This window comes from Hemiscyllium ocellatum, chromosome 37 (genome assembly GCF_020745735.1).
Source record: "Hemiscyllium ocellatum isolate sHemOce1 chromosome 37, sHemOce1.pat.X.cur, whole genome shotgun sequence".
Lineage (NCBI taxonomy): Eukaryota > Metazoa > Chordata > Chondrichthyes > Orectolobiformes > Hemiscylliidae > Hemiscyllium > Hemiscyllium ocellatum.
This window is the reverse complement of record NC_083437.1, coordinates 7,216,661-7,243,852: the sequence shown is the minus strand read 5'-3', so window position 1 is coordinate 7,243,852 and position 27,192 is coordinate 7,216,661. Positions and strand designations below refer to the sequence as shown.

Here is a 27,192-nt window from a genome sequence, read left to right as displayed (position 1 = left end):
GCAAGTGGGAGTAGTTTAGTTTAGGATTGTGTTCAGCTTGGAGTGGTTGGAGTGGTTTTTAATTCTATGATTCTCTGTGTCTTTATGAGTCTCCACTGGGTGCTCTGGTTTCCTCTTACAGTCCAAAGCTCATAGAATCCTTATAGTGTAGAAAGAGATATTCAGCCCATCAAGTCTGCAATGACCCCCTGAAAAGCATCCCACCCAGCCCCAACCATCTGCCCTACTCCTTTAACCCTGTATTTCCTATGGTTAATCCATCTAACTTGCACATCTTTGTGCTATGGGAGAAAACTGAAGCACACAGAGGAAACCAATACAGACATAGTGAGAATGTGCAAACTGCATTCAAATGATCATCCAAGGTCAGGTCCCTGGCGCTTTGAACCTGCAGTGCCAACCACTGAGCCATTGTGCTGCCCTGTATGTGCAGCTTAGGTGGATTGGTCATGCTAAATTGCCCCATAGTGTCCAGCAATGTGCAGGCCAGGTGGATAGCCATGGTCAATATGGGCCTATGGTGTAGGGGGTTGGGTCTGGGTGGGATGCTCTTCAGAGGGTCTGTGCAGACTCAATGGGCCAAATGGCCTCTTTCTGCACCATAGGGATTCTACGATAATTATTCATAAACCCTGAGCATCAGCCATGGCTCAGTTAGTCACACCTTTGCCTCTCAGAGTGGATTCAAGTTCCTGAGCACAAAAGTCTGACCTTCAGTGTAGGACTGAAGGAGTGCTGTATGGTCAGATGTATTGTCTTTTAGTGAAATGCGATACCGAGGTGTTGTTTGCTCTTTCAGGGGATAGAAAAGATCCCATGCCACTATTTATAAAGAAGTTAAGGAGAGTTATTCCCACTCTGTTGACCAATATTTATCCCTCAATTAATATCCCAAAAACGGATGATACACTGGATGTAGATTTGCTCACTGAGCTGGAAGGTTCATTGGAAGACGTTTCATCACCATACTAGGTAACATTATTAGTGAATCTCTGGTGAAACACTTGTGTTAGTGACCTGCTTTCTATTTATGTATTTATGTAAATAAATAAATGAATGAATAAAGAAAAAAAAATGCTAACCTTTACGGTGAGGGAATTTGAGTACAGGAATAAAGATGCCTTGCTGCAGTTGTTTGGAGCCTGGGCGAGACCTCACCGAGAATACTATATGGTTCCCTTACCTAAGGAAGACCATTCCTGTCATACAGGGTGTGAATTAAAGGTTCATCACATTGATCCTTGGGATGAAAGATTGTCTAATGAGGAGAGATTGTGGAGACTGGGTCTGGATTCTCTAAAGTTTTGAATAATGCAAGGTGATTTCATTGAAATGTGCAGAATCCTTGCAGGGCACAATAGTTTGGATGTAGAAGTAGGAAGAAAAATACACTGGCGTTGGAGGCAGTCCAGAGAAGGCTCACTAGGTTGTTTCTGGAGAAGAGTTCAGTAGGTTGGATATGTGCTAATTGTAATTTAGACCGCTGAGAGGAGATCGTATAGAAATATTTTGTGCAAAATATGCAAGGGCTGAACAGAGTAGATGCAGCAAAGCTGTGTCCCTTTTGGGGAGAGTCTAGGACCATAGGGAATAATCAGACTAAGGGGTCATCCATTTAAAACTGAGATGAGGATATTTTTCTTAGTGTAGTGAATCTGTGCAGTAATCTTTACAGCTGAGGACAGTCAAGGTTGTGTCATCAGGTATATTCTTGGCTGTATTTTCTTTTTAATCAGTAAGAGACTCAAGGGTTACAGGAGAAAAGGCAGGAAAGTGGAATGAGGATTGTCTGATCAGCCAGGATCTCATTGGATGGCAGAACAGACCCGATGAACGACTTCTGCTTCTATGTCCCATGATTGTGGAAGTTCAACCATTCAGCAGGTTCCAGAGAGACATTGATACATATATAGACAAATGATTTGATTTATTATTATCACATATACCGAGAATGCATTCTTGATGAAAGGCTTATGCCCGAAACATTGATTCTCTTGCTCCCCGGATGCTGTCTGACCTGCTGTGCTTTTCCAGCACCACACTCTCGACTCTGATCTCCAGCATCTGCGGTTCTCAATTTCTTCTACAAGAGTCAGGATATCATGTTGTGGCTTTATAAGGCTTTGGTCAAGCATTGCTTAGAGTATTGCATTCAATTCTGGTTGCATCATTACGGGAAGGACATGGAGGCTTTGGACAAGATGCAGAAGAGGTTCACCAGGATAGCGCCTGGATTACAGGGCATTGGCTATAAGGAGAGGCTTGAAAAACTTAGGTTGCTTTCTCTGGAGAGGCAGGGACTTGATAGAAGTCTAGAAATTATGAGATGCTTGGTTGGGTTGACACTCAAAATCTTTTTCCCAGAGTTGAAATGTGTAACATTGGGTGCATGTATTTTGGGTAAAAGGGAACAAATTCAAAAGAGATGTAGGGGGAAAGTTTTTATACACAGAGTGTGGTTGGAGAAAGTGAGGACTGCAGATGCTGGAGAGTCAGAGTCAAAAAGAGTGTCGCTGGAAAAGCACAGCAGGTCAGGCAGCATCTGAGGGGCTGGAGAATTGTGTTTTGGGCACAAGCCTTTCAAGTAGGAGCCTGGAGTACTGGTGGAAGCAGATACGGTAGGGGAGTTAAAGGGACTTTTAGATAAGTGTATGAATATGCAAGGAATGGAGAGATATGGCCAAAGGGATTAGATTAATTTGACATCATGTTCAGCACAACATTGTTCTGCGCTGTATTGCTCTGTGTTATACAGTGAAAAGTATTGTTTTGTATGCTAACCAGAGAAATCAAACCTTTTGTTAGTGCATCAGGGTAATAGAACGGAATGTAGAATATAGTGTTACAGCTACAGAGATGGCGCAGTGAAAACTCAATTCTCATATATGAGAGATCCATTCACAACTCCAAATACAGCATCAGGTAATGGGGTAAATGAGATGGGGAAAGATGTGGATAAGTGGTGTTGAAGGAGCTGGTTGAGTTTAATTTGGGATTATGGACTTGTTGGGAGTGAAGGGTCTGTTTCTGTGCTGTCTAACTGTGCTGAACGGATTCCTGCTCCTCCTCCTCCTCTGTGGATTTTGTAAACTCCAGCTCCTGGAAGTCCATTCCGGGGAGTGGGAAGGGATCGGATCCGATCCTGGGGAAATCCAGGGAGAGTTTTAGTGAGGGCTCTGGGCAGAGCCTAGCCGAGCTCAGGCTGAGGGGAGGGAGGGAGGCTAAAGGCGAACTTTGTGCGGAAAAAAAAAGTTGGACTGTCCCTTTCGGGCAGAGCAGGGACAAGGTAGGGAGCGGCTCCACTCAAGGAACTTTGACTGACTTTCTCCTCCCAGCCCCAGCTACCGATCACTGGGGAGATTTTTTTTGGGGGGGGAGAGAAGGAAAAGGGGGAAAAAAGAACCCTGAAGAGAAATGGGCCGAAGAGTGTCGCTGCTTCATTGGCGGCTCCTCATCCAAGTTCTTGTCTTCTGCTTTTCTGTGAGTACAACTGTTCACTCAACACCCCCCCCCCCCCAACAAAAAACACTTTTCCTTCGCTTTTTCTGGCGTTTCTCGGTAGATTTTGAGCGGAGTTTACGTGGCGCGGGAGGGCGACTTTCCTCAAACGAGGAGTCCGGCAGAAGTTTTCAAAAACTCCTCAGGAAGTTGGACAAACTCTCGGAGCTCGAGCCTGGTCGAGGAAGCACTTTGGGGAAACTCTCTCAGCTCGCACCTTTTCTGAATTGGCCCTCGATCCTTGGGTATATTTGTATGAAAGAGACTGAGAGAGAAAAAAAATGCTGGTGCACAGGCTAATTTTATCCAGTCTGGAACTGTTGCCATGGCTTGAAACCTATTCATAGTTTCCTCTAAATCAGTCTGTCCGTAGTCCTGTGTTATTTTTGCATCAATATGTTTGCAGCTTGAAAAGGTGATTGTAACAACAAAAAATACTTTTAAACTGCAGGGCACTGGAAATTTAGTCAGGTCGTGAATTTGGATTGGAAAATGTGTTCAGATTGATGCACCTCATTCTGGGCTCTCAGAGTCACAATACTCTTTATATTGGTCTTACTCAGAAGATTAAAGATTTAATGACATCTTGACAACCCACCATCACCTCCCTTCCCATCCCAGCTAGGTACACTATAATCCAGGAGCTGTTATCTGTGGGGAAAGTTGGGTTAAAACTTTAATGTGAAGGAACTGGTGTTGAACTGGCATGGACAAAGTTAAAAATCATACAACACCAGGTTATAGTACAAAGAGTTTATTTGAAAGCAATAGCTTTCAGAGTGCTGCTCCTTTATCAGGAAAGTGTGGAGCAGGACCATAAGGCACAGAATTTATAGCAAAAGATTAGTGTCATGGCATGGTGTTGTGTGATTTTTTTTCAATTACAACTTTAAAGCCTGCTTCAGAACCCTGTTGGTTGATCTGGTTTGGTTCTTCCAGCTGAATTGAGGTGCTGGTCTTTAATAACTTCTGTTCTCTTCCCCCCCCCTTCCCTATTCCAGTTGCAATGTTGGAGCAGATACAAGTCTAGCACAGGACATGTTGTAGGTCACGTTTTGGAAATCTGAAAAGTTGAGGCAAGCACTCTCTGCGGGTTGGTTGCTCTGTTGATGTGAATTGAAGCTTTGTGAGAAGTATTTAAAACTCAGGACAACTTCTGGAAATAGTGTGAATCCTGTTAAATCAGTTCTTTGGCAGAGTTGCAGCTCTGTTACACTGCTCCTTTATTGTGTGACCAATGCTGCAGAAACCCAGTAGAAGTAATTTGAGGAAAGAGTGTGAAATCAGTATGCAGGTTAACTCTCCAGTTGGTAAGCGATCAGTCTTGCACGTCCTGAGGTTTGTAGATTTGAACCTTGCTCTTGGATTGGTCTCTGCTAGTGGAGTAAGGGGTCTATCTTTTAGTTTCTGTGATCCTTTGAGGCAGAGGAGGGGTTGGGCAGTGAGCAGTGATTACGGTTCTGTGATTTTGAATCTGGAAACTGGGTGGATTTGGCCTGGATTTGAAGTTGCTGTCATCATCTTACGTTCAACGGCATTGTGTCATGGATGAGTGTAGGGATTCTGATTGCAGTGGAATGAAATGCACATTAGACATGTCAGCCCTACATCTCTTCATTGGCTTCAATGATGAGGAAATGCAGGTGAGGCCAGTGATAGGTCTGACCTGCATGCATTTCCTCACTCCTATCAGTGTTGGAAGTGAGCCCTTTTTGTTGATTCTTTCATTGGATCTGGGCACCGCTGGGTAAATGCCCTCGAGAAGTTGGTACTGGAGTGCTTTCCTATATCTCTATTGCTGTATATTTTCCGATAGGATCAGACATTTTGTTGTTGTGCAGGCATGTGGCTGGTGCAAGTGCAGTGGTGCCTGGACCATGGGTCACTGCCTCTAATGGATGTGGGATGGAGGTTGTTACCTTTTTATTAAAATTGACAGGCCGTCAGGTAAATCCCTGCAGCCTGCCTGTCTGCTCTTCAGACAACAATGTAAAAACTCTGACTGAAATCTGGAACAAACTGTGGTGCCCTATCAACCCCCCAACCCTCCACTTTGACCTTTTTGTTATAATCTCCATGGCTGACCCTTCTCCAGTAGATGTCTGACCTCTCCTTTACCATCTGGACAGCCAGATCATCTGGTGGATTATGTTTTGTTTAGCACAGGCTGGCTCACATTTGTCATATCTAGCAATTGCCTCAGTCATGTCTCTCTCCTTGGTGATATGATCCAAGGGATAAGATTGGACTTGACTCGCCCACTGGTGATGTTCGGCGTGATCCCCCCACCACCTCTCTCAACCTCTCGACAGCTGTGCTTGAATCATTATCGCACACCAACACGTGGATGAGTGGAAGCTTTTTCTGGCTCATTATTGGAAAGGCTGATGTTGGCATAATGGCCCTGCTCATCTCATGTCTGCTGATTAATCCATTCCATTCCCTGGCCCCTCTTGCACTGAACTAGATTGTTTGTGAACTTGCCATCTGCTGAGCTTCAAACTCTGGGTAACCTCCATCTCTTATACACTTAACATCTACCTTCAGAATATTACATTGACTTTGCACCAACCTCTGCCTCCTTTCGTTATGCCTATCCTGATTGCTGGACCATTCTCCTCGGAATTTCACTTAATCCAATTTGGGAAGATGTGAACATGTCAGGTGGTCAGAATGGGGGGAGGACTCAAGGTTGTAGGGTTAGAGAACATTACAGAGAAAGGGAGGGATAAAGGCCATGGAAGGGCTTGAAAATAAGGATAAGAATTCTAAAATGGAGACATTAATCACCAGGCAATCGTTCGACAGGAGGCACAAGGGTGAGAAATGAACAGTATTCTGTAACATTTAGGTTCCTGACGTTAGACATCTGTAAGGTCAACCTGTCATGGAGATAGAGAAGGGAATATCTGACAGTCTTTTCATTGTAATCTAAAGTCCACACTGGTCTGATTTGAAATGAAATGGTAATAAGAGAAAAAGAGTGAATGGGAAAAAAAACTAAAAGTGATAAAAATTAAATGACAAAATAACTGTGACTTGTGTATACATTAATTAGGTTGAAGAATCACAAGAATGTCATTATCTTCAACTTACATCATGCGGAATGTATTGTTCCTTTTCAAAACCAAGTGCCTTGAGGTGCTGTCCTGGGTTAATTGCTCTGCTTTGTCTGGTGTTCTGCTCTACAGCTGACACACATGCTTGAGGTTTGACTCTTGGTCTTATTGTGTCAGCTGGCTTCAGTGATGCTGACCAGTGCTTTCGGCCAGAGGCAGTGTGTCAGGAATGGGAAGAAGAGAGTTAGTTACAGCAAGTGATTCCACTTGAAAGTATGTACACAGGCACATGAGGTGAGGACAGGATTGAACATGCTTTGTACATTTAATGCCTCGCTGTGGCTGTTAAACAAAGAGGTGCTGGCAGATAACGTTCAGTGCGGAGAAGTATGAAGTGGTTCATTTTGGTAGGAAGAGCATGGAGAAACAATATAAATTAAAGGATGTAACTCTTAAAAGGAGTGCAGGATCAGAGCATCTGGATGTTTTTGTATATTAGTCACTTAAATGTACCAGGACAGGCTGAGAGCACAGTTTGTAACGCACATCTGTGCCATATCCTCATATAATCCCTACAGTGTGGAAGCAGGCCATTTAGCCCATCGACTCCATACTGACCTGTATCATAGCTAATCTACCTAACCTAGACATCCCTGGATATGATGGGCAAGTTAGCATGTCCAGTGCACCTAACCTGTACATCTTTGGACTGTGGAAGGAAACCTGAGGAAACATGGGGAGGACGTGCAAACTCCACACAGTTGCCCGAGGCTGGAATCGAACCCGAGTCCCTGGTGCTGTGAGGCAGCAATGCTCACCACTGTGTTACCTCCAAAGCTTCATTTATGTGGGTATAGAGTATACAAGGAATGATGCTGAACTTGCATAAGAGACTGGTTCACCCTCAGTTGGAGTATTGAGTGTAGTTCTAGTAATCATATGGATGTGAAGTCATTGGAAGGAATGCAGAAAAGAATGACAAGGATAGTTCCATCAATGAAGAACTTCAGTTATGAAGATAGATTAGAGAAGTTGGGGCTGTTTTTCTTGGAGAAGGAATGATTGAGAGGAGATCTGACAGAGGTAAGCAAAATCATGAGGTGTCTAGACAAGGTGGAAAGGGACAAACTACTCCCATTTGTATCAGAAGAGATTTCAGTAACAAAAGGAAGCAAACATGAAGTGAAGAGTTATCTCGACTCGAAGTTAGCTTGTTTTATCTCCATGGATGCTGCCTGACCCACTGTGATCTCCAGTAATTTTTTGTTTTCAGTTCAGATTCCAGCATCTGCAGTAATTTGCTCCTGTACAAGGTGAGGAAAACCTCTTTCAGAAAGTGAGTATTTAGCAACCGAAAGAACTGTGAATGCTTGGAATCAGAAATTAAAACAGAAATTGCTGGAAAAGCTGAGCAGGTCTGGCAGCATCTATGAAGACAAATCAGAGTTAACGTTTCAGGTCCAGCGACTTTTCCTACGAGGGAGTATTTAGGGTTTGGCATGCACTGCCTGAGGGTGCAGTGGAGACAGATTCAGTTGAGAAATTCAAAAAGGAATTTGACTTCCCTTTGGGGAAGGAAGAATGTACAAGGTTCTGAGGGGACAACAAGGGGAATAGCACTCAGTGAATTGCTCATTCGGGGAGCCATTATGAATAGTCTCCTGTGCACTGTAACCATTCTGTGATCTTGGAGTTGGATCAGATCCTCAGCATGTCCAGCTTCATGCAAGGGAGGGAGAAAACCACCCGTATCATCTCACAGGGCCTTTGACACTCTGTGCTGCAGGATGTTCTTTTGGAAGTTACAGCAACTGAATCTTTCTTCCTTAGCTGCAGTCTTTTTAGAAAGGCTGATTTTATTGTACAAAGTGTCCAATGATTGTGGGTTAGTTGGTGCGTGCACCATGAAGACCTGCTGAGAACAGAAATGGACTATTCAGCTCCTCCAGCCTGTTTTCACATTCTGCGAACTCATGTTTGAAAGCGTTCAAATACCAGACTGCTAGTATGCATGTCCTTGACAGGGGTGGGAAGTTGTTCTTCCGAAGATTAGGGCTTTCTTCAGATGCCACTTGTGTTGGCAAACCCTGACTTGGACTGAACTGGAACAGGACTGTATTTTCAGATAGTATGGAATAGCAGATCTCAGGGTGGTGTGTTCTGGAGATACCAGGATCATACCTAATCCCTCTAGAAAACGAAAGGAAAACAACACATACATTATTCAGTCTGAGAACTGTCTTGTTTTAGTTGAGTGAGCAGGATTGATACAGCAATAAAACACTAAATTTTTCTGAGTTATCTGTAGCTGTAAAATTCATAAACCTGTCCTTATTCTCACAATGTCAGGTCACAAAACATATATAATTTGGGAAAGACCATGTCATCATGTCTCTCTTTGTCTCCAATTCCTGTAAAGTTAAGACTGTAAAGGGTGTCAGCAGAAGAATTAAATAAGTTGCCAGAGCGCAGGTACATTGTGCTAAGGCTGGGATTGGAATTAATGCTGAGGATTGTGAATGTGGTGGCTAATGTGTGTATGTGGACGCTATCAGGTCTGATTAGTGCAGAAAGGATTGATCAGCATGTGCAGTCTGTAAGTTGATTGTGAGTAGAGTGACCTTAATAAAACGATGCTTCGATACAATGTGGTATACGTCATATTTCAATCACAGTTCACAAATGAAGGTGAAGCCCTCAGGACTTGCTTGCACAGTCCATGTATACCCATTTGGTCTTCTAGAACTTGAGTATTGGTGGAAAAAAAAATGCATTTTGTTGAAACTTTTCATTTTGCAATCACCAGAACAAATTTGTAAGAATGCTGATACAAGGGGAAAAGCAAAATCCATGCTATGTGAGAGGAGAATTTTGATTAGTTTTCAGTTGGTAGTGCAAGAATCAATGATTGCCAGTTAATTGCCAGGTTTTGTTTACATTTTATTTAAAAAGTAATCTTTCCTGATTTAAAATTGTTCATCAGCACTCTAGGTCTATGAAATGAGTCACTGGGCTACTGCTTGTGATCCAGCATGATGGTGGTCGAAGCAGAGATTAGGAAAAGCCTGAAGTACAAGTTACTTGTCTACACTTGGTCTGCTACTTGCTGGGTTTTCTGTAAGGGAACAGTAAATAATACTTTCATTGAAACTTCAGTAAAATCTGTATAACTTAAAGGTTTGGAGGGAGGTAAGAGATTAGATTATTGGATGTGAGCAAATAGCTTTGCTATTACCATTGAGTTCCAGGCGATCATTAAACTGTTGTGAAGGTTGAGCTTTTGAAAAATTAACAGTACAAGTATTTGTATTTGAAGCAAATTAATCAACCTACAAATAGTCTGCCAGCACCTTGGTAGTAATGTAGCTGGGCTTTTAACTGAGCTTCCTGTGGGACTGTACTCAGCATTAGCTTTTGTTCTGCAGGAGACATACACAAGGAGAATTCTGTCTTTACAGTGCTTACATTGCTAGTCTGCTGAAAAAGATTGTTTCTATGTTGTCTTGTGCTTAATTGGGAATTTTTGTGTAGCTTAGAGTGGAAAAGGATGCCATTCAACCCATCATGTGTACTTGCACTTTTTTTTCCAGATTGTAACAACTCAACACACATGAGAATAACTTTCCTCCTCTTCCCTCGATCTTACCTTGATCTGATTCTGTTGCCAAGCATCTCTTGAAACATTTATTGTTTACAGAAATGAAATGTTTGTAATTTTTTTTATATATCCTGTAGCTGCAGCTAAAGAATGGAAGCTAATTATAGCATGACTTTAGGAAATGATTTCAAAGAAAATTATATGCTTAGAAATTAAGTTTGCTTCAGATTTGTGTTCAGCTAATTGTTCTTTGGTTCTAACGATGCCTTTTTTTAAGGTCAGTTTTATTGCAGTATTTTCCTGCTTGATGAATCCAGAATGTTCCTAACATTGTGAATAATGCCACCTAATTGCATTGGTTATTCCCTCATCTGACTGAGTAGGTACCTCTGCAAACCTCCACCCTCCTCCTCCAACCCTTGGCGCTCTTGCTTTACGTTTTACTCGATTTTTGGCCGTGGTAAAAAGGTTCAGTTTTTTTGGCTATGTGTTGCTGTTCCGTCAGTATTCAGCGCTGTGCGGGTGAGAGCTGCTGTGTCCTTGACCTGAGTGCACAAACCCAGGCACTGTGTCCCAGGCATTCCACAGCCTTGAGATCAGAGGAAGGATAGGGTTTGCCTGAAAGGAAAGCTGTAATGCCTAAAGAAACATGATAGGGAAGGGTTCAGGAAACTGAAGTCAAGGATTCTGTCACCTGGCCAGACGTGTTCAGACTTAAATTAAGCCTGTGTGCCACAGAATATTGTCTGAGATTGTGCAGTGAATTTACAGACACCACAATAAGTGCTTATTATGCCCTGGGGCTGTTTTAAAGTTGGAACATATTACATTTTGGAAGCTCTTTTTTATTAAATTAATTTCAGGGGAGAGTAGATGAAACAAGAGTGATGTAATTTTGGGTTCAAATTGAAGGCAAAGAAAATGACAAATTAATTCTGAGCTTTAGAGACAGAAAGGGCTAGTGTGTTGTACAAAGTTACTTTTAATTGTTTGTTTCATGGGCTGTGCGTGTCATTGGCAAGGCTAGCATTTGCTGCCCATCTCTAACTGTCCTTGACATGAAAATAGAGAGTTGCCGACTGTGCTGAGTAAGGATCTTCATAGGGACGTTAGGAAAAGAGGTCCAAAATTTTGACCCAGTGACAGAAATTGGATAATGAACCAAGACAAATTGTGTGGGTCTTGAGGCAACCCTGTCACAACCCTCCGCACTGCAGTAATCCCCAGCACTGTCAGACCCCTCCACACTGCAGTAACCCCAGCACTGTCACCCTACTTCACACTGCAGTAATCCCCAGCACTGTCACCCTACTTCACACTGCAGTAATCCCCAGCACTGTCAGACCCCTCCACACTGCAGTAATCCCCAGCACTGTCAGACCCCTCCACACTGCAGTAATCCCCAGCACTGTCAGACCCCTCCACACTGCAGTAACCCCAGCACTGTCACCCTACTTCACACTGCAGTAATCCCCAGCACTGTCAGACCCCTCCACACTGCAGTAATCCCCAGCACTGTCAGACCCCTCCACACTGCAGTAACCCCAGCACTGTCACCCTACTTCACACTGCAGTAATCCCCAGCACTGTCAGACCCCTCCACACTGCAGTAACGCCACCACTGTCACCCTACTCCACACTGCAGTAATCCCCAGCACTGTCAGACCCCTCTACACTGCAGTAACGCCACCACTGTCACCCTACTCCACACTGCAGTAACCCCAGCACTGTAACCCCTCCCCTTCCACACTGCAGTAATCCCCAGCACTGTCACCCCTCCCCTTCCACACTGCAGTAATCCCCAGCACTGTCACCCCTCCCCCTCCACACTGCAGTAATCCCCAGCACTGTCATCCCCCTCCACACTGCAGTAAACCCCAGCACTGTCACCCCTCCCCCTCCACACTGCAGTAATCCCCAGCAGTGTAACCCCTCCCCCTCCGCACTGCAGTAATCCCCAGCACTGTCACCCCACTCCACACTGCAGTAATCCCCAGCACTGTAACCCCTCCCCCTCCACACTGCAGTAATCCCCAGCACTGTCACCCCCTCCCCCTCCACACTGCAGTAATCCCCAGCACTGTCATCACCCCCCCTCACTGCAGTAATCCCCCAGCACTGTCACCCCTCCCCCTCCACACTGCAGTAACCCCAGCACTGTAACCCCTCCCCCCCACACTGCAGTAATCCCCAGCACTGTCACCCCTCCCCCTCCACACTGCAGTAACCCCAGCACTGTAACCCCTCCCCCCCACACTGCAGTAACCCCCAGCACTGTCACACTCGCTGAATGATACTGTATGCGCCAAATTCCAGCAATGTAGTAAAGATTCAGCTTGAAGTATTGCATTTGTGTCCAGCTTTCAGACAACATATGTTTGGACTTCAAGGTGGGAGTGCTGCCCACTGGGACTAACCTACATTATATCGAGCAGGCCTGGTCCTGTGTTGTGAGAGATGGAGGAGATTGGCCAGCAGCACAGATAATAATTATTTTAAAAGCCTTTTGTTTACTGTTGTGGAATTTAATCTTTTGAAGACTGTTGGTCCATCATCTTCAATACAGACTGGTCTACCAACGTTTGTAATAGTTTGGAGACCTTCATCGAATATTAACATCAGTTTGTGTTCTACCCGTGGAGAAACTGATTTCTAATGTTTTCTTTATCATCATTAATCTATAAGTACTCTGCCTCATGACAGATTCTTAGCCCACAGTTGACTTTCCATTATCTCTCTCTCTCTCAAACCTGTATTTGCATTTGACAATAACCTCCTTCACATTTCAAGCCATCTATCATAATCTCTTCCTTATCAAGTCAATTTGCTCTAAAGGTTGGGTGGCACGGTGGCACAGTGGTTAGCACCGCAGCCTCACAACGTCAGAGACGTGGGTTCAATCCACCTCAGGCGACTGACTGTGTGGAGTTTGCACATTCTCCCCATATCTGCATGGGTTTCCTCCAGGTGCTCCGGTTTCTTCCCACAGTCCAAAAATGTGCAGGTTAGGTGAATTGGCCATGCTAAATTGCCCGTAGTGTTAGGTGAAGGTGGGTGGGTTGCTCTTCCGAGGGTCAGTGTGGACTGGTTGGGCCTAAGGGCCTGTTTCCACACTGTAAGTAATGTAATCTAAATGTAATGTGTACTCTACCCAGTCTCTCTGATCCTAATTATTTTCAATGGTGTTCTTTGTTCGTTCACACTGCACACAGCCCTTCGCCATTTGCGGCTGATCTTTTCTACTCCTTTCGATATCCATATTTCAGAGTTCTGTTGCAAATCTGCCTCCTATTTGGCCTGAGTTTTTGATCCATCTAAAACAAGACTCCAAGTCATGTTATTTTGTTGTGTTGTTTATTTAGCTTTCCGATTGGTCCCCTTTTCCCAAATCTGACCTTACTCATTGCTGTCCTTATATTCAATGCATCTTCCATCTGCTGGTATTACTTATCAAGTACTTAAATTCTTGCCCTGTTTAATGCAAATCAAAATGCTGCCTTTTGAAAAAAAATCATATAAAGTTTATTGATAGTAACCTTATGGCTTTTTGTCTGTGCACACTGACTGCTTAGTGTAAAAGAATTCTATAACGTGGTTTGACATTTGTGATCTTAAATGTGGCTTGAAATTGTGAAGTACAGTAATTAAACAATTGTGGGGTAAAGACAGGAATGGTGAACTGATCAATAAAAGGCAAATGTGCTGAGAGCCATGTGAAGAGTGGGGAGTGCTCTGAAATTAGGATTTCCTGAAAGCTTTGGATGATCGACGATTATACTTATACGTACTATTAGGTAAACCATGTCTGGGCAAGATAACAGCAATGAGCTTTTTTGTGTTACAAATCTTTATTATATCACATCTATAAGCAAACCATTTGACACAATTGTTCCATGCAGTGACATCCACACTCTCCCCGTTCTCTGTGCCAAGAAATTCCTCCTCAACCATTCATTTGATCTCTTTGTGGTTATCATGTTTTTGTTGACCCCATTGAAGAGAAACAAATTTGGGGCTTGGGTGCAGCATTGTCAGTATAGTCATGGATTCATTTATCTTAACAAGTTATGCCATGCATTGTTTTTCCCACTGTTAGATTGCGTCCTCTCCTCTGTGAAATGAGGGAATTTCTTGACTGAGTGAAGCTGTTCAAGCCGCCTGTGTTTTCTGATGTCTGACAAGTAAATATGTTTTGGAAACAGCAGCTGTACAGGCAGCGGTTTCAATTTCCCTCTTGCAGATGAAATTAAGGTTGTCTCGGCTGCAGAACAATCATTCCCAAAGCAATTTATTGGATTGGATAATGACAGACTGTGGTTATTGTGTTGTGAGGTACAGGGTGATGGTTGAGTAGTTGTTGTATGAGTCAGGACCCACTGTCTGCTGTTGGAGCTGCAGTGGTAAGGATTTCCTTGATATTACAAAGAGGGTAAGTAAAGAAGGCAAGCTGATTTTCCATGGTCTAGCCAGAATTTAGTAATCCTTTGTTATTTAACCTGCAACCATTTGAAACCATTCAAATGTGAAAATGATGTTCATTCGTTGTTGTCATAGCCTTAGAGGGGCTGTCATCATCATCTTCATCTCTGGGTTTCCTCAAGTCTTACTTTGTTCATGTCTCTGAGTTTGTACACATTCCATTTTGCCTCTTCCACTTCTGTTTTTACCCTAACCTTCGCTGTCGTTTATTGCCAGGTCAAGGCCTAGAGTCTTTGTTGTCAGTGCGTTTGGCTGCCTGTTTCTGTCTACCTGGGCGTGGCGACACTTTTGATTCCTGAACGTGCTGTCTAGTTCCACTTACCTTTATAGTCCATCCAGAAATGACCTGGCAGTGTGACTTCTTCAGAATGTTTAAAACTGGTCCAGTCAATACATCGGATTTAACAGTAAAAGAAATTGTATTTTCATAGAGCCTTTCATTTCCTCAGGGCTCCTTGAAGTTTTTCTGAACCAGTGCGGTCACAACAATGCTCAGTTCTGAGGAAAGGTCACTGGACTTAAAACATTAACCTTGCTTTCTCTTTGTAGATGCTGCCAGACCTGCTGAGCTTTCCAAGCAACTTCTGTTTTTGCAGCTGAGTTACTGACTGGATACTCTTTAGTTTCGGTGATGTTGGTTGAGGGGTAAATTTCACTGGGAGAACTCCTTTGCTCTTCTTTGTCATGGGATCCTCCAACATGGCCAGCTGGGAGGGCAAGCTGTTTAACTGTTTCTCTGCAAAGCACTCCCTCAGAGTTGCATTGGAGTGTCAGACCAGATGACGTGCTCGAGGCTCTGGAGGAGCACTTGAACCTATGACCTTCTAATTTGTGCTGCTGTTGAGCTAGTGTTTGTATATTTAGGATTGTGGGAGGGGCACTCAATGACTGAAAGGGGCCACTCTCTCCTCTTTCTTGCTGCTGCCTTGGCTGTAGTCAGCAGAGAGCGTAGTTAGATACTTGAACTTTGTAGCTTTGCTGAGTGAGTTTCTTGAAAATTGTATACTGACAAACTGAGGATGGCAACTTTGAGGGCTGTGGATTCTAAATTGACTTCCTTTGACTATAGATTGCATCACCATTTTATAATGCACAATGAGATATACAGATGAAATGAAGCATTGTTGGGGGTGGGGGTGGGGGGGGAGAGATCAACACTAAACCGTGTTTACTTTGATATCAGGATGCTTTCCTGCAGTAAGATCGGGATGTCAAGCTTTGTTCCTAAGACAACTGCTGAAAATGTGTTGCTGGAAAAGCGCAGCAGGTCAGGCAGTATCCAAGGAACAGGAGATTCGACGTTTCGGGCATAAGCCCTTCTTCAGTAATGGCTTCCTGAAGAAGGGCTTATGCCCGAAATGTTGAATTTCCTGCTCCTTGGATACTGCCTGACCTGCTGCGCTTTTCCAGCAACACATTTTCAGCTCTGATCTCCAGCATCTGCAGACCTCACTTTCCCCTTCCTAAGACAACTGTTAGGTTTGTATAAGGAAAGACAAATGATGACTTTAGAGAATTCAGAACCAAAAGGTACAAGTACCTGCACATTATTCTTGAATGCAGTGCGATTAAGAGGCATTAGTTTATTTAAGAAGAAACATCAAAATATAATAACATTTACCACAGCCAGTTCATAGCCCTAACAGCTGTAAAGGTGGAAATTCCAGTATTCAGATTATGAAACACCTGAGGTAAATTTTGAAGCAATTTGTTGTTATACTGAGATTAATTTCAGGAACAACAGTGTAATCTAGAGAAAATAATGACTGCAGTGAAGAAGTTACAGATATGGGAATAAACATTGTGGATGAAATAGGCTCGGTGAGAGAGCTGTCACCTTGAGTCAGATTTCAGGAATTTGAGCATCTAATCAAGATCTATGGCAGTGCGTTGCTAAGGGAATGCTCTGTTATTGGAGATGCTGTCATTCAGATGTGACATTAAACTAAGGCCTGTCTTCATCTCTCAGATTCACTGTTGTTTTTACCACAAAACTATGAGGAAACCTGCCAACCCTATTCGGTTTAGTGTGCATGTGATTACAGACCCATAGCAATGTGGCTGACTCTTGACTTGCCCTTTAAAATGGTTGAGCAATTCAAGGGCAGTTTTGGATTGGCAATAAATGCTAACATTGCTAACAGTGCCCACATATCATAAGATCATAAATTTTAAAAACCAAATGGAATTCTGTTTTTCATTTATGGTATAGACATACAATGCAAACATAAGAGTTAGGACCAGGAATAGACCATTCAAGGTTTCCATTGTGCTTTGCCATTCAATAAGATCATGGCTGATATGATTCTGTAGTCAAATGCTGCCGTTCTCTTCCCACCCTCGGGTGGCTGTCTGTGTGGAGTTTGCATGTTCTCTCCGAGTCTGCGTGGGTTTCCTCTGGTTTACTCCCACGATCCAAAAATGTGCATTAAGTGGATTGGCCATGCTGAATTGTCACATAATGTCTGGAGATGTGCAGGCTAGGTAGGTTAGCCATGGGAAAGGAACATAAGAACTAAGAGCAGGAGTGGGCTGTATAGCCCTTTGAGCCTGGTCTGCCATTCAATAAGATCATGGCTAATCTTTTCACGGACTCCGATCCACCTACCCGTGCTCTCACCGTAACCCTTAATTCTTTTATTGTTCAAAAAAAATCTACTTACTGAAGCAGTGTCAACTACTTCACTGGACGAGGAATTCCATAGATTAGCAATCCTATGGGTGAAGAAGTTCCTTCTCAATTCAGTCCTAAATCTGCTCCCTCTAACCTTTACGCTCTGCCCTCTTGTCCCAATTTCACCCGCCAGTGAAACATCCTCTCTACTTCTATCTTATCTGTTCCCTTCTTAATTTTATATGTTCTATAAGATCTCCCACATTTTTCTGAATTCCAATGAATATAATGCCAGTCAACTCAGTCTCTCCTCATAAGCCAACCCCTCAACTCCAGAATCAACCCAGTGAACCTCCTTCAGATCCAGTATAGAGGAACCTCAATTATTCGGACAAAACGGGTGGGGAGAATTTTGTTCAGATAGTGGAATGTTTGGATAATCAAATGTGGGATAACACAGCCCGACCAAGCGTCGGGGCCTTGCGATCTTGTTCGGATAATCTGAAATTTGCATAATCGAGGTTCCTTTGTACATCATTTTTCAAATAAGGAGATCAAAACTGCAAACAGTATTCTAGGTGTGGCCTCACCAGCACCTTGTACAGCTGCAACATAAACTCAATCCCTTTAGCAATGAAGGACAAAATTCCATTTGCCTTTCTGATTACTTGTTGCACCTGCAGACCAACCTTCTGTGATTCATGCACAAGGACACCCAGGTCCCTCTGCATAGCTGCATGCTGCAACTATTACTGTTACCAAAACAGATGGCTTCACATTTATTAACATGGTATTCCATCTGCCGGACATTTGTCCACTCACTCAATGTATCCATGTTCTTCTGCAAAGTTTCACAGTCCTCTGCATGCTTTGCTCTGTCACTCACCTTAGTGTCATCGGCAAATTTTGACACCCTATACATGGTCCCCAGCTCCAAATCATCTATATAAATTGTAAGTGATTGTGGTCCTAACACAAATCCCTGAGGCACATCACTAGTCACTCATTGCCAGTCAGAATAGCACCCATTTATCCCCACCCTTTGCTTTCTGTTAGTCAGCCAATCCTCTATCCATGCTAATACTTTACCCATAATGCCATACATCCTTATCATGTGCAGCAGCCTCTTGTACAGCACCTTGTCAAAGACCTTTGAGGAATCTAGGTTTACCATATCCACTGGGTTGCTATAGTCCACCTTGCTCGTAATGTCTTCATAGAACTCCAAATTCCAGCCCTTCATGAACCCATGCTGCGTCTGCCCAATGGGACAGTTTCTATTGAGATGCCTTGTTATTTCTTCCTTGATAATCAACTCAAGCATCTTCCCCAATATAGAGGTTAAGCTAACCAGTCTATAATTCCCCATCTTTTGTCTACTTCCCTTTTTAACCAGCAGCATCATGTTTGCTGTTTTCCAATCTGCTGGGACTGCCCCAAAGTCCTGTAATTTTCCAAAATTCACCACTTGTGCAGAGTTACAGGGATTGGGTAGGCAGCTGGGTCTGGGTGCAATGCTTTTCGGTGGGTCAGTATAAACTCAATTGGCCGAATGGCCTGCTTCCACATTGCAGGGGATTATATGAAGTATCTATTTACCCTTGCCCTAAAAATACTGGAAAACACTGCTTCCTCTGCCATTTCAGAGTGTTCTAAAGACTTTCAACCTTCAGAGAAAATTTCTCAATTCTGCCTTCAAGGAATGCCTCTTACTTTTAAACTGTGACCCCTAGTTCTCCCACAAGGGGAAACATCGTTTGCAGATCCCTTGCTCCCTCATCCACTCCCAAAGGATGTTATAAGTTTCAGTTAAGTTGCCTCTTACATTTCGAAGTGCTTTTGGATACAGCCCATCCTGTCCAAAGGTGCATCACAAGACAACCAATGCTATCCAGGGTGGTAATATACAATATATATGGTATGTTATAACATATAGAGTGGTGTAATGTTCCTGGAGTGTGCTGCATAGTTTCTCTCTATACCTTTCCTAAATCCTAAGTGTCTGAGGTCTTCACACAACCATTTATTCCCTGGCTGAGAATGCAGACTGTCTCATGGCATGTGGCTGCCTCAGGAAGTCTGTCGGAACTTGTGCAAACATGGCCTAGTTCGCTGTTTTTGTTTTGAAGGATTTGTTTTTGGTCAATATTTATAAAATGATCTATTCTCAATGGAGCGGCTGAGAACTTTATCTCCTGTCAGTACCTGGCTTTCACTCAGCTCTGTTGGGGGGGGGGGTGGCTGGCAGACATGGAGTTGGGTGGGTGGGGGGTAGTGGAGGGAAATCCAAGGTTCAAATTACAAGGTCTGATGTTGCTGTCAAAGACACAGAATACAATAGCGAGTCACACTGATGATAAGGTGTCTGATGAGGTAAAATTCTTGACAGCGCACCATTTGTGAAACACTATTTGCAGGTTCTGAGGAAGGGTCACTGGACACGAAACATTGACTGATTTCTCCCCACAGATGTTTCCAGACCTGCCAAACATTTCCAGCAATTTCAGTTCTTTTGTTTGTAATAAACACTCACTATTCTGCAGTACTCTGCACCCAATAAACCCTGTGCAGAAGGAATTCCTTTTATACAGTAGTTTTCCTTCTCTGGTGACCCAACATTTACATAATAACTGACTTCACTGTCATGCAGCAAATTGCTTGACATTGATTCTCTAATTACACTCTGAATAGCAGATTTGATTGTAAGTATGGATTCGATTGTAAGTATTTGGATAAAAATGACCAACTTTTCTTTAATGTCCATTCATGGAAAATGTCAGTAACTGGATAGTAACAGCATTTGTTGTCCACTACCCTGGAGAAAGTGCTGGTCCATTTCCCTTTCTGAACAGTTACAATCCCTGGAGTATAGGGACACTCTCAGTGCTGTTCGGAATGTAATGAGATGGATGGAGGCGGTCATGGTTCTGTAAATGTGGTGAGGATGTTTTTTTGTAGGGGGTGTGCTTCTGGTAAAACAAGAACAGAAATTGCTGGAGAAACTCAGCAGGCCTGGCAGCATCTGTGGGAGAAAGCAGAGTTAGCCTTTTGAGTCCAGTGATCCTTTTTTCGAGTTTCTGGACACCAAGAGCAAATGTTCAGCTTGATATTTCTTGCATGTGAAATCAGATATAGAATATAGAAGCCTCCTGCTAATGAACTAATCAGTGCCAAAGTTTAAGATCTCCATTGAGCAACTATGTACACTATTCAGTGCTATCCTTAGCTGAGGTGTCAAGGAGTGGACAAAGCAGCTCCCCTACTGTGCTGCCAAAAACTGGGTAAGGCAGCATGCATGGAGGCTTTTTGCATCAGATCAGCATGGACGTATAAAATTGTTTAAACTATGAAAGTGTGGGTAGATGTACTGTTAGTGATGCATTTAAAACAAAAGATTATGAATTGGGCATTCAATATATGGGGTTTAAAACATGGCAAGAGAAATTTTGGATTTTATTTTCATCCACAGATAGGTATCATTGGTTTTGCCAGCATTTTTGCCTTTGTGAAGGTGGTAGTGAGCTGCTTTGAATTGCTGCAGACCATGCAATGTATGGCCCTCCACAATGACATTAAGGAGGGGCTGCCAGGGTTTTGATATGTCAGCACTGAAAGAATGGCAATACACCAGGATGGTGTGTGGTTTGGAGGAGAACTTGCAGGTGGTAGCATTCACACATCGCAGCTTCCCTGTTTTTTCAAATTGGTAAGGATTGCAGGTTTTGAGGGTGACTGGGCGTTGATGAATTGCTGCAGTATGTCGTGTAGACAGTACACATTGTGCATCAGTGATGGAGGAGTCTTAGTTTAAATAATAGTTAACCAGCGAGAGTCAACATCTGTGTTGGTACTTAGGATCAGCCTCGGTCAATAAGATGTTACTTGTCGAGATGGACTGGAACGTATCCATCCAGCCTTGGGAAGGCAGCGAAGCACATTGATTTACTGTTTGTACTTTCCACGTATGTGATAATGGTGTCTTTCATTTCTGTTGATGTATTGCTTGGGTTTTTACCTTTTAATCAGGTTGTGTGAAGGTGAAATGTTGGTTCATAGTTTAGGATATCGTAAGACTGATTTCAAACAACTGAGAAAACACTGGTTGGGTTTATGGAAAAACATTACATCATTCTTTGAGCTGTTGACATGAGAGGATTGGTCAGTGTTAGGTTGTAGTGTGGTAAGGTGAGACTTGTGAGAGAGATTTGACCACATCCAAGCATCCTGGTAAAAACAATGACTGCAGATGCTGGAAACTAGATTCTGGATTAGTGGTGCTGGAAAAGCACAACAGTTCAGGCAGCATCTGAGGAGCAGTAAAATTGACGTTTCGGGCAAAAGCCCTTCATCATCTTTCCTGATGAAGGGCTTATGCCCGAAATGTTGATTTTACTGCTCCTCGGATGCTGCCTGAACTGCTGTGCTTTTCCAGCACCACTAATCCACATCCAAACATCCTGCCCACTCATCCTCCTGTTTGAGTTTGAGTAATGATGCTCCCTTTTCGTTGAAGTATGCTCTGTGCTGGAGAAGGGGAGAGGGAAGAGGATCAGGTCAAATCTTTGTTTCTCTGGGGTAGGGAGTTTGAGAAAGAAATTCACAGCTGACAGCCATAAAACTGGGAGCAGTATTATCAGTGGGGTTAAGTTGGAGTCTGATCATGGGTGTGACCACTTGAATTATGAAACATCACAGTGGTTTAGTTAAAGGTTTGATTTTTAACCAGACTCTGCTTTGTGCCAACTGTGTAATGAACAGTGGAATCCGTGTCTGTTCCATTGTTCAGTTATTTCCCAATGATCAGTATTACCAGCCATTGCTTCACAATTGATACTGTACTCAGCCCAAACAATTCCGAGGGTCACCAAACCAAGATGAGTAGGTGGGGCTGTGGATACACATCAACCTTGGCCTGATTGAGTGAAGCGACATGCTCTGGGGACTGAATGGCCTAGTTTTCATGACTGATAAAAAGGACGGTTGGCAATGTCTGGACCACACACAGTAAACACATTAGGAGGAGATCAGTGAAAACTGTAAGGAAAAGCTAATTCAAGTGTTTATCGAATGAAAGAGGGAGGAATTTGCACAAAGTTTGGAAAAAAACTCAAGGAGGAGAAAAATATAAAAAGCTGCAAGGTGTATACCTAGTTTCTGAATTCTTATCAATCCAGTATGGATGAATTCGTGGAAATAGACATTTTGGAATAGACAAAACAAATGTAAGAATGAATATGTTAGTGCTTGCTGAAGATTGAAGGGTGTATCATGGATAAAGGTTTGACCAAGGAAGATCTGAGTGTTTGAATTTTTCAGGAAGTAAACATGATATTTGTTGATAAATGCTATCAGATTTCTGATACCTGTGTGTGTGTGTGCACATTGTTATTTTGAAAGTTATAGGTTGAAATGCTTTCCATCAGAAATTTGACTAAATTATGTTTTCTCAAAATTGTTGGCAGTATAACTTCAGCATGAAATGTGGATCTGTTCTTGGCAATGGGATCCTGCCCTTGAACTACTTCAGGCCATGTTGTTGATTTTGACCACACAGCTTCTGTGCTGTAAGTTTCTTCATTGTCTTTGTCCTTCCGCTTTTGATTAGATTAGATTAGATTCCATTGTGGAAACAGGCCCTTCGGCCCAACCAATCCACACCAACCTTCTGAAGAGTAATCCACCCAGACCCATTTCCCTCTGACTAATGCACCTAACACTACGGGCAATTTAACATGGCCAATTCACCTGACCTGCACATCTTTGGACTGTGGGAGGAAACTGGAGCACAGGGAGAATGTGTGGAGTTTGCACAGTCAGTCACCCAAGGCTGGAATTGAACCTGGGACCCTGGTGCTGTGAGGCAGCAGTGCTAACCATTGAGCCACCGTGGTGCTGATGAAAATTCTAACTAGGATCATTCCCAATTCGCCCAAAACATTAATCTCATTCTCTCTTGCAGATGTAAGAAATCACTTTGTTTAATTAATTTGACTGAATTGCATATTTTTCAGTGTGAGATTGCACAGTGGTGACATCAGTGCCACAAAGTACACATCTAGCTGAACACGATTCCACTATTGGGGGTTAGTTACCTCAGTTGGCTGGGCAGCTGGTTTGCAATGCAGAGTGATGCCAATGGCATGGGTTCAGTTCCTTTATTGGCTGAGGTCCATAATGATCCTACCTTATCAACTTACCCCTCGCCTGAGGTGTGGTGATCCTCAGATTAAACTCACTACCAGCTCTTTGTGACTGTAATGAGTGAGCAGCACAAGAGAGACTCTGGTGATTTTACTCCCCTAATAAAGCATTAATACAGGAGGATTCTTGGTATGAAGAATTTGGACCTCCTATGTGGTTCAGTGTCTTCTTTTTGTGAGCTGTTTTGCTATTTAACTTGATAACAACAAGAGATGGTTAATTCTGCCTGGATCTTTCAACACAATGTGGGAAAATCCAACAGGCAGAGATGCACAACTTCCAAAGTATACACAGAAAAATAGATGGTCTTTTTGGTGTCTTTTTCTGCATGTGATAATCCAACACTAATATTATCTTGCCACAATAACAATAGATGTATTAAATCTTTCCATTAAAGGGATCTGTCTTCCCCTTGAAGCTTGTGGGTCATATTTCTGTTTGCAGATCCAGGAGTAGGCTGTGCAAATGAAGTCCCTGATAAAAATGATGCATGTCTTTCTGCCTGCCTCAGATTGACTACTGATTAATTTTTATGTTGTTTTGTATTGTTTAATGTTGTTTTGTCTGGTTATTGTCTGCCTGGAGGTGGTGAGTGGTACGTTTTTGCCTTGCTTGAGTGACCTCTTTATTTCTCACTGTCCATGGCCAATTGGAATCACCAAAGAGTGAATTTCTCCAGTAGAAATCAATGTAGGTTTGAAAATTGAAATAAAATGTACATTTGTATGTTTTTCGCAATCTCCATGATCTGAAAGCATTTTGCCGTCAGTGAAGTAGTTTCTGTTTTTGTAGTGTAGTTACGTTGTGTAGGGAACACAATAACTAATGAGTTCACATAGCCAGCTCCCTCAGCTGGTACTGTTAAAGCTCCTATGATCACAGTTTGACTCAATATTTAGCTCAAACTCCTGCAAACTTAACTTCAGTGTACAAGACAATATCCAGTGGCTGAGAAGTGCCGCTTGCCACCAGGCCCGGTGTTCCAAATGCTCAATTCGACAGCTTTCCAGTGGGCGGGGTGGGGGAAGCAAAGAAAACGCATCAACTGCTTTCTGAAGCCCTTTGTGAAGCAAGGCTGCATTGATGCTAAAACTGGGAAAACCTTCAGAACGCCACAACTGGTCCATCAGCTGCAACATGCATTGAGTTACAGCATCTCAATGATGAGGGAGAGTGGCAGAACAGAAGGAAAGAAAGTAAATAAATTCAGCACAACGAATCCCACTGTCCTGTCAGATGTTCTGCCCAAGGATCTGCAGTTGAGAATTGGCCAGTTCACTCACGTGGAGCTCACTCAAGTGGCAGAAACTTCAGCTGCTGAAGTTAGTAAAAGTGAGTTGGAACCGGATAATATAGTTTAGCAATTCGGACTTTTTAACTTTAGACATGGATTCCAAAATTGTTCCCTCAATCTCTGGAGTTTGTCTATTGTAATAGTTTGATCTGTCTGTGCCCCAGTTCACTTTTGTTTGCAATGAGTCAGGGTCATCAAAGTCTCCTTTTCTTACTCATTTAAGGATTTTTTTTGTGATGAAATGGGAATAAATCCCACAGAAGAAGTAAAAAAACGTTTGGTCTGGGGTCAGTGGAGACAAAAGTGTTTGGCCTGTCGCACGTGCCGGAGGAAGCAAGCGGTGAAGCCAAAGGTTGCAGCCAAACTAAATCAGATAGAGTATAACTAAAGGATAAACCACAGTTATTTGTGTTATTTATGTAGATCTCTGCATTGGAGTGCTACTGAATCCAGGTCTGCTTCCTTCTTACTACTCAAAAAAACTATTTTGTTTTATTGTTGTCACTCTAGCCATTTACCTGCTACTTCGATGGATGGTTACTAAAAGTTGTGCAAGAGTTCACGTACAGAAATTGCCATCCTGCTTTTAGTTTGGAAGAAATTATTTTTGAGTGATCTTAGTCTTTGTCCTTAAATGTGAGGTGAGTGTCAGTATGATGATTTTTGTGTGCCTCAGTCCTTGTTCCTTCTCCAACTCAGAACGATTGACATCACCTTGGAACCTCAATAATCCGAACGACACGAGCGGGAGTATTTTGTTTGGATAATTGAATGCCAGGTACCACAGTTTAGTCAAGCATCAGGACCGTACCATCTTGTTTGGATATTCTGAAATTTGCATAATCGAAAAACAGATATTAGAGGTTCCTCTTTATTTGTATTTATATCTGATGTATGCAAATATATGTTGCAGCTTTAGTGTTGTGAAATGTTCTTAAAAGCTTCATAGGAGCATCCTAAGGCAAAAGAATTGTCATGAAGTCAAACAAAGACAGATTAGGTCAGGGCGCTGAAAGTCTGTTAGGCATTCCACAAAAATGAGCTGAGACAGGGGTGTTGTCCCGGCAGCTGTAAGGAAAAAAACACCTGCCCCTTTAAAACAAATCTAAATGAACTGCTGAAAACAAAGTTTGTGGATGGTAACAGATGACTGCCATTATTACTGATAGGTCAATTCATTTAAATGGTGGTAAACTGATTTCAGTAATTCCTCTGGCAATAGTGTGGGGCTGCTTGTCATTGTTAAATTGGATGTCTTGGTCAGGTAGGTGGAGTTATCATACTGGTCGAGTCATCAATAACCACTAAAATGAAAAGTCTTGTGGATGGAGTGTTATTCATTCCCGGAGTTCTGCTCAACCTTCTGCAGAGGATCTACATGCTGAATTGAAATTATGGCCATATTGTAGAAGATAACCAAATATTATATGATAGCTCTTCCTGATAGTGCGCATAATCCTCAAAGCAAATGAAGGTGGGATTGGTATTGATTTTTATTTCCAGTTTTGTTAGACCAGGGTTTTGATGCCAAGGTCAGCAATTGTTGCCCATCCTGAATTGGCCTTGAACAGAATGGCTTGTTTGGTTATTTCAGAGGGCAGTTGAGAGCCAATCATACATTGCTGTGGCTTTGGAAGTCACATGTAGGGCAGACCAGGTACGGTTTGCAGATTTCCTTTTTGAAATGATGTTACTGAACCAGGTTCTTCGTTAGAAATTCTGAAGAAAAGTCACCAGACCTGAACTGTTCCTTCTCTTTACAAATACTGCCAGATAAACTGAACCTCTCCAGCACTTTGTTTTTCTTTTAAATTTCTAGCCCCCACAGTTCTTTGTATTATTTCAAGGTTTCATGATGATTGATAGCATTATTGAAGCTAGCCTTCAATTCCCGTTTTATTTATTAAGCAGTTGATTTGAAATTATTAATTGCATCCATATTCCAGAATAACTGGTCCTGTGACACTATTGCTTTATAACCATCTTTCAAACAGCTGCCAAACTTCCAATGAATGGATTTTCCAGATATACTGAAATATTTGTTATATGACACTTTTCAGGACATTGTGAAGTACATTATAGCCACTTTAGAAGTGTTATTGTTGTAGGAAATGAAGCAGCCCAGTTGCAAACCCTTGCAAATAATCATGGGTAAAAGACCAGATAATCTGTTTTTAGTGATGTTGTTTGAGGGATGAAGGCTGGCCAAATTTAATGAGAAGAGCTCTTTTGCTCTTCAAATCTTGCTCCACAGCTACCTGATGACAGAGCAGCACTCCAAAAGCTAGTACTTCCACATAGGCCTGTTGGACTATAATCTGGTGTTATGTGAATTTTAGCTTTGTTCACCCCAGTCCAACACAGGCACCTCCACCTCAAAATAATGCTATGGAATCTCTTATGCTCTTCTGAGAGAGTAGACTGTTGCACAGAAAGAGCAATAGCTCAG

At 42.7% G+C, this 27,192-nt stretch overlaps 1 protein-coding gene across 3 annotated transcripts in view; it reads left to right on the top strand.

Annotated features, from left to right (window-relative positions):
* Positions 1–3,216: 3,216 nt before the first annotated feature.
* The window catches only part of hspg2 (heparan sulfate proteoglycan 2), a 530,364-nt gene continuing 506,388 nt past the window's right edge, over positions 3,217–27,192 (top strand). For all 3 annotated transcript variants that reach the window (XM_060851818.1, XM_060851817.1, XM_060851815.1), the window contains exon 1: positions 3,217–3,480. In XM_060851818.1, the coding sequence (XP_060707801.1) occupies positions 3,415–3,480 (66 nt within the window). In that variant the 5' untranslated portion in view covers positions 3,217–3,414. The remainder of the gene's footprint in view (positions 3,481–27,192) is intronic.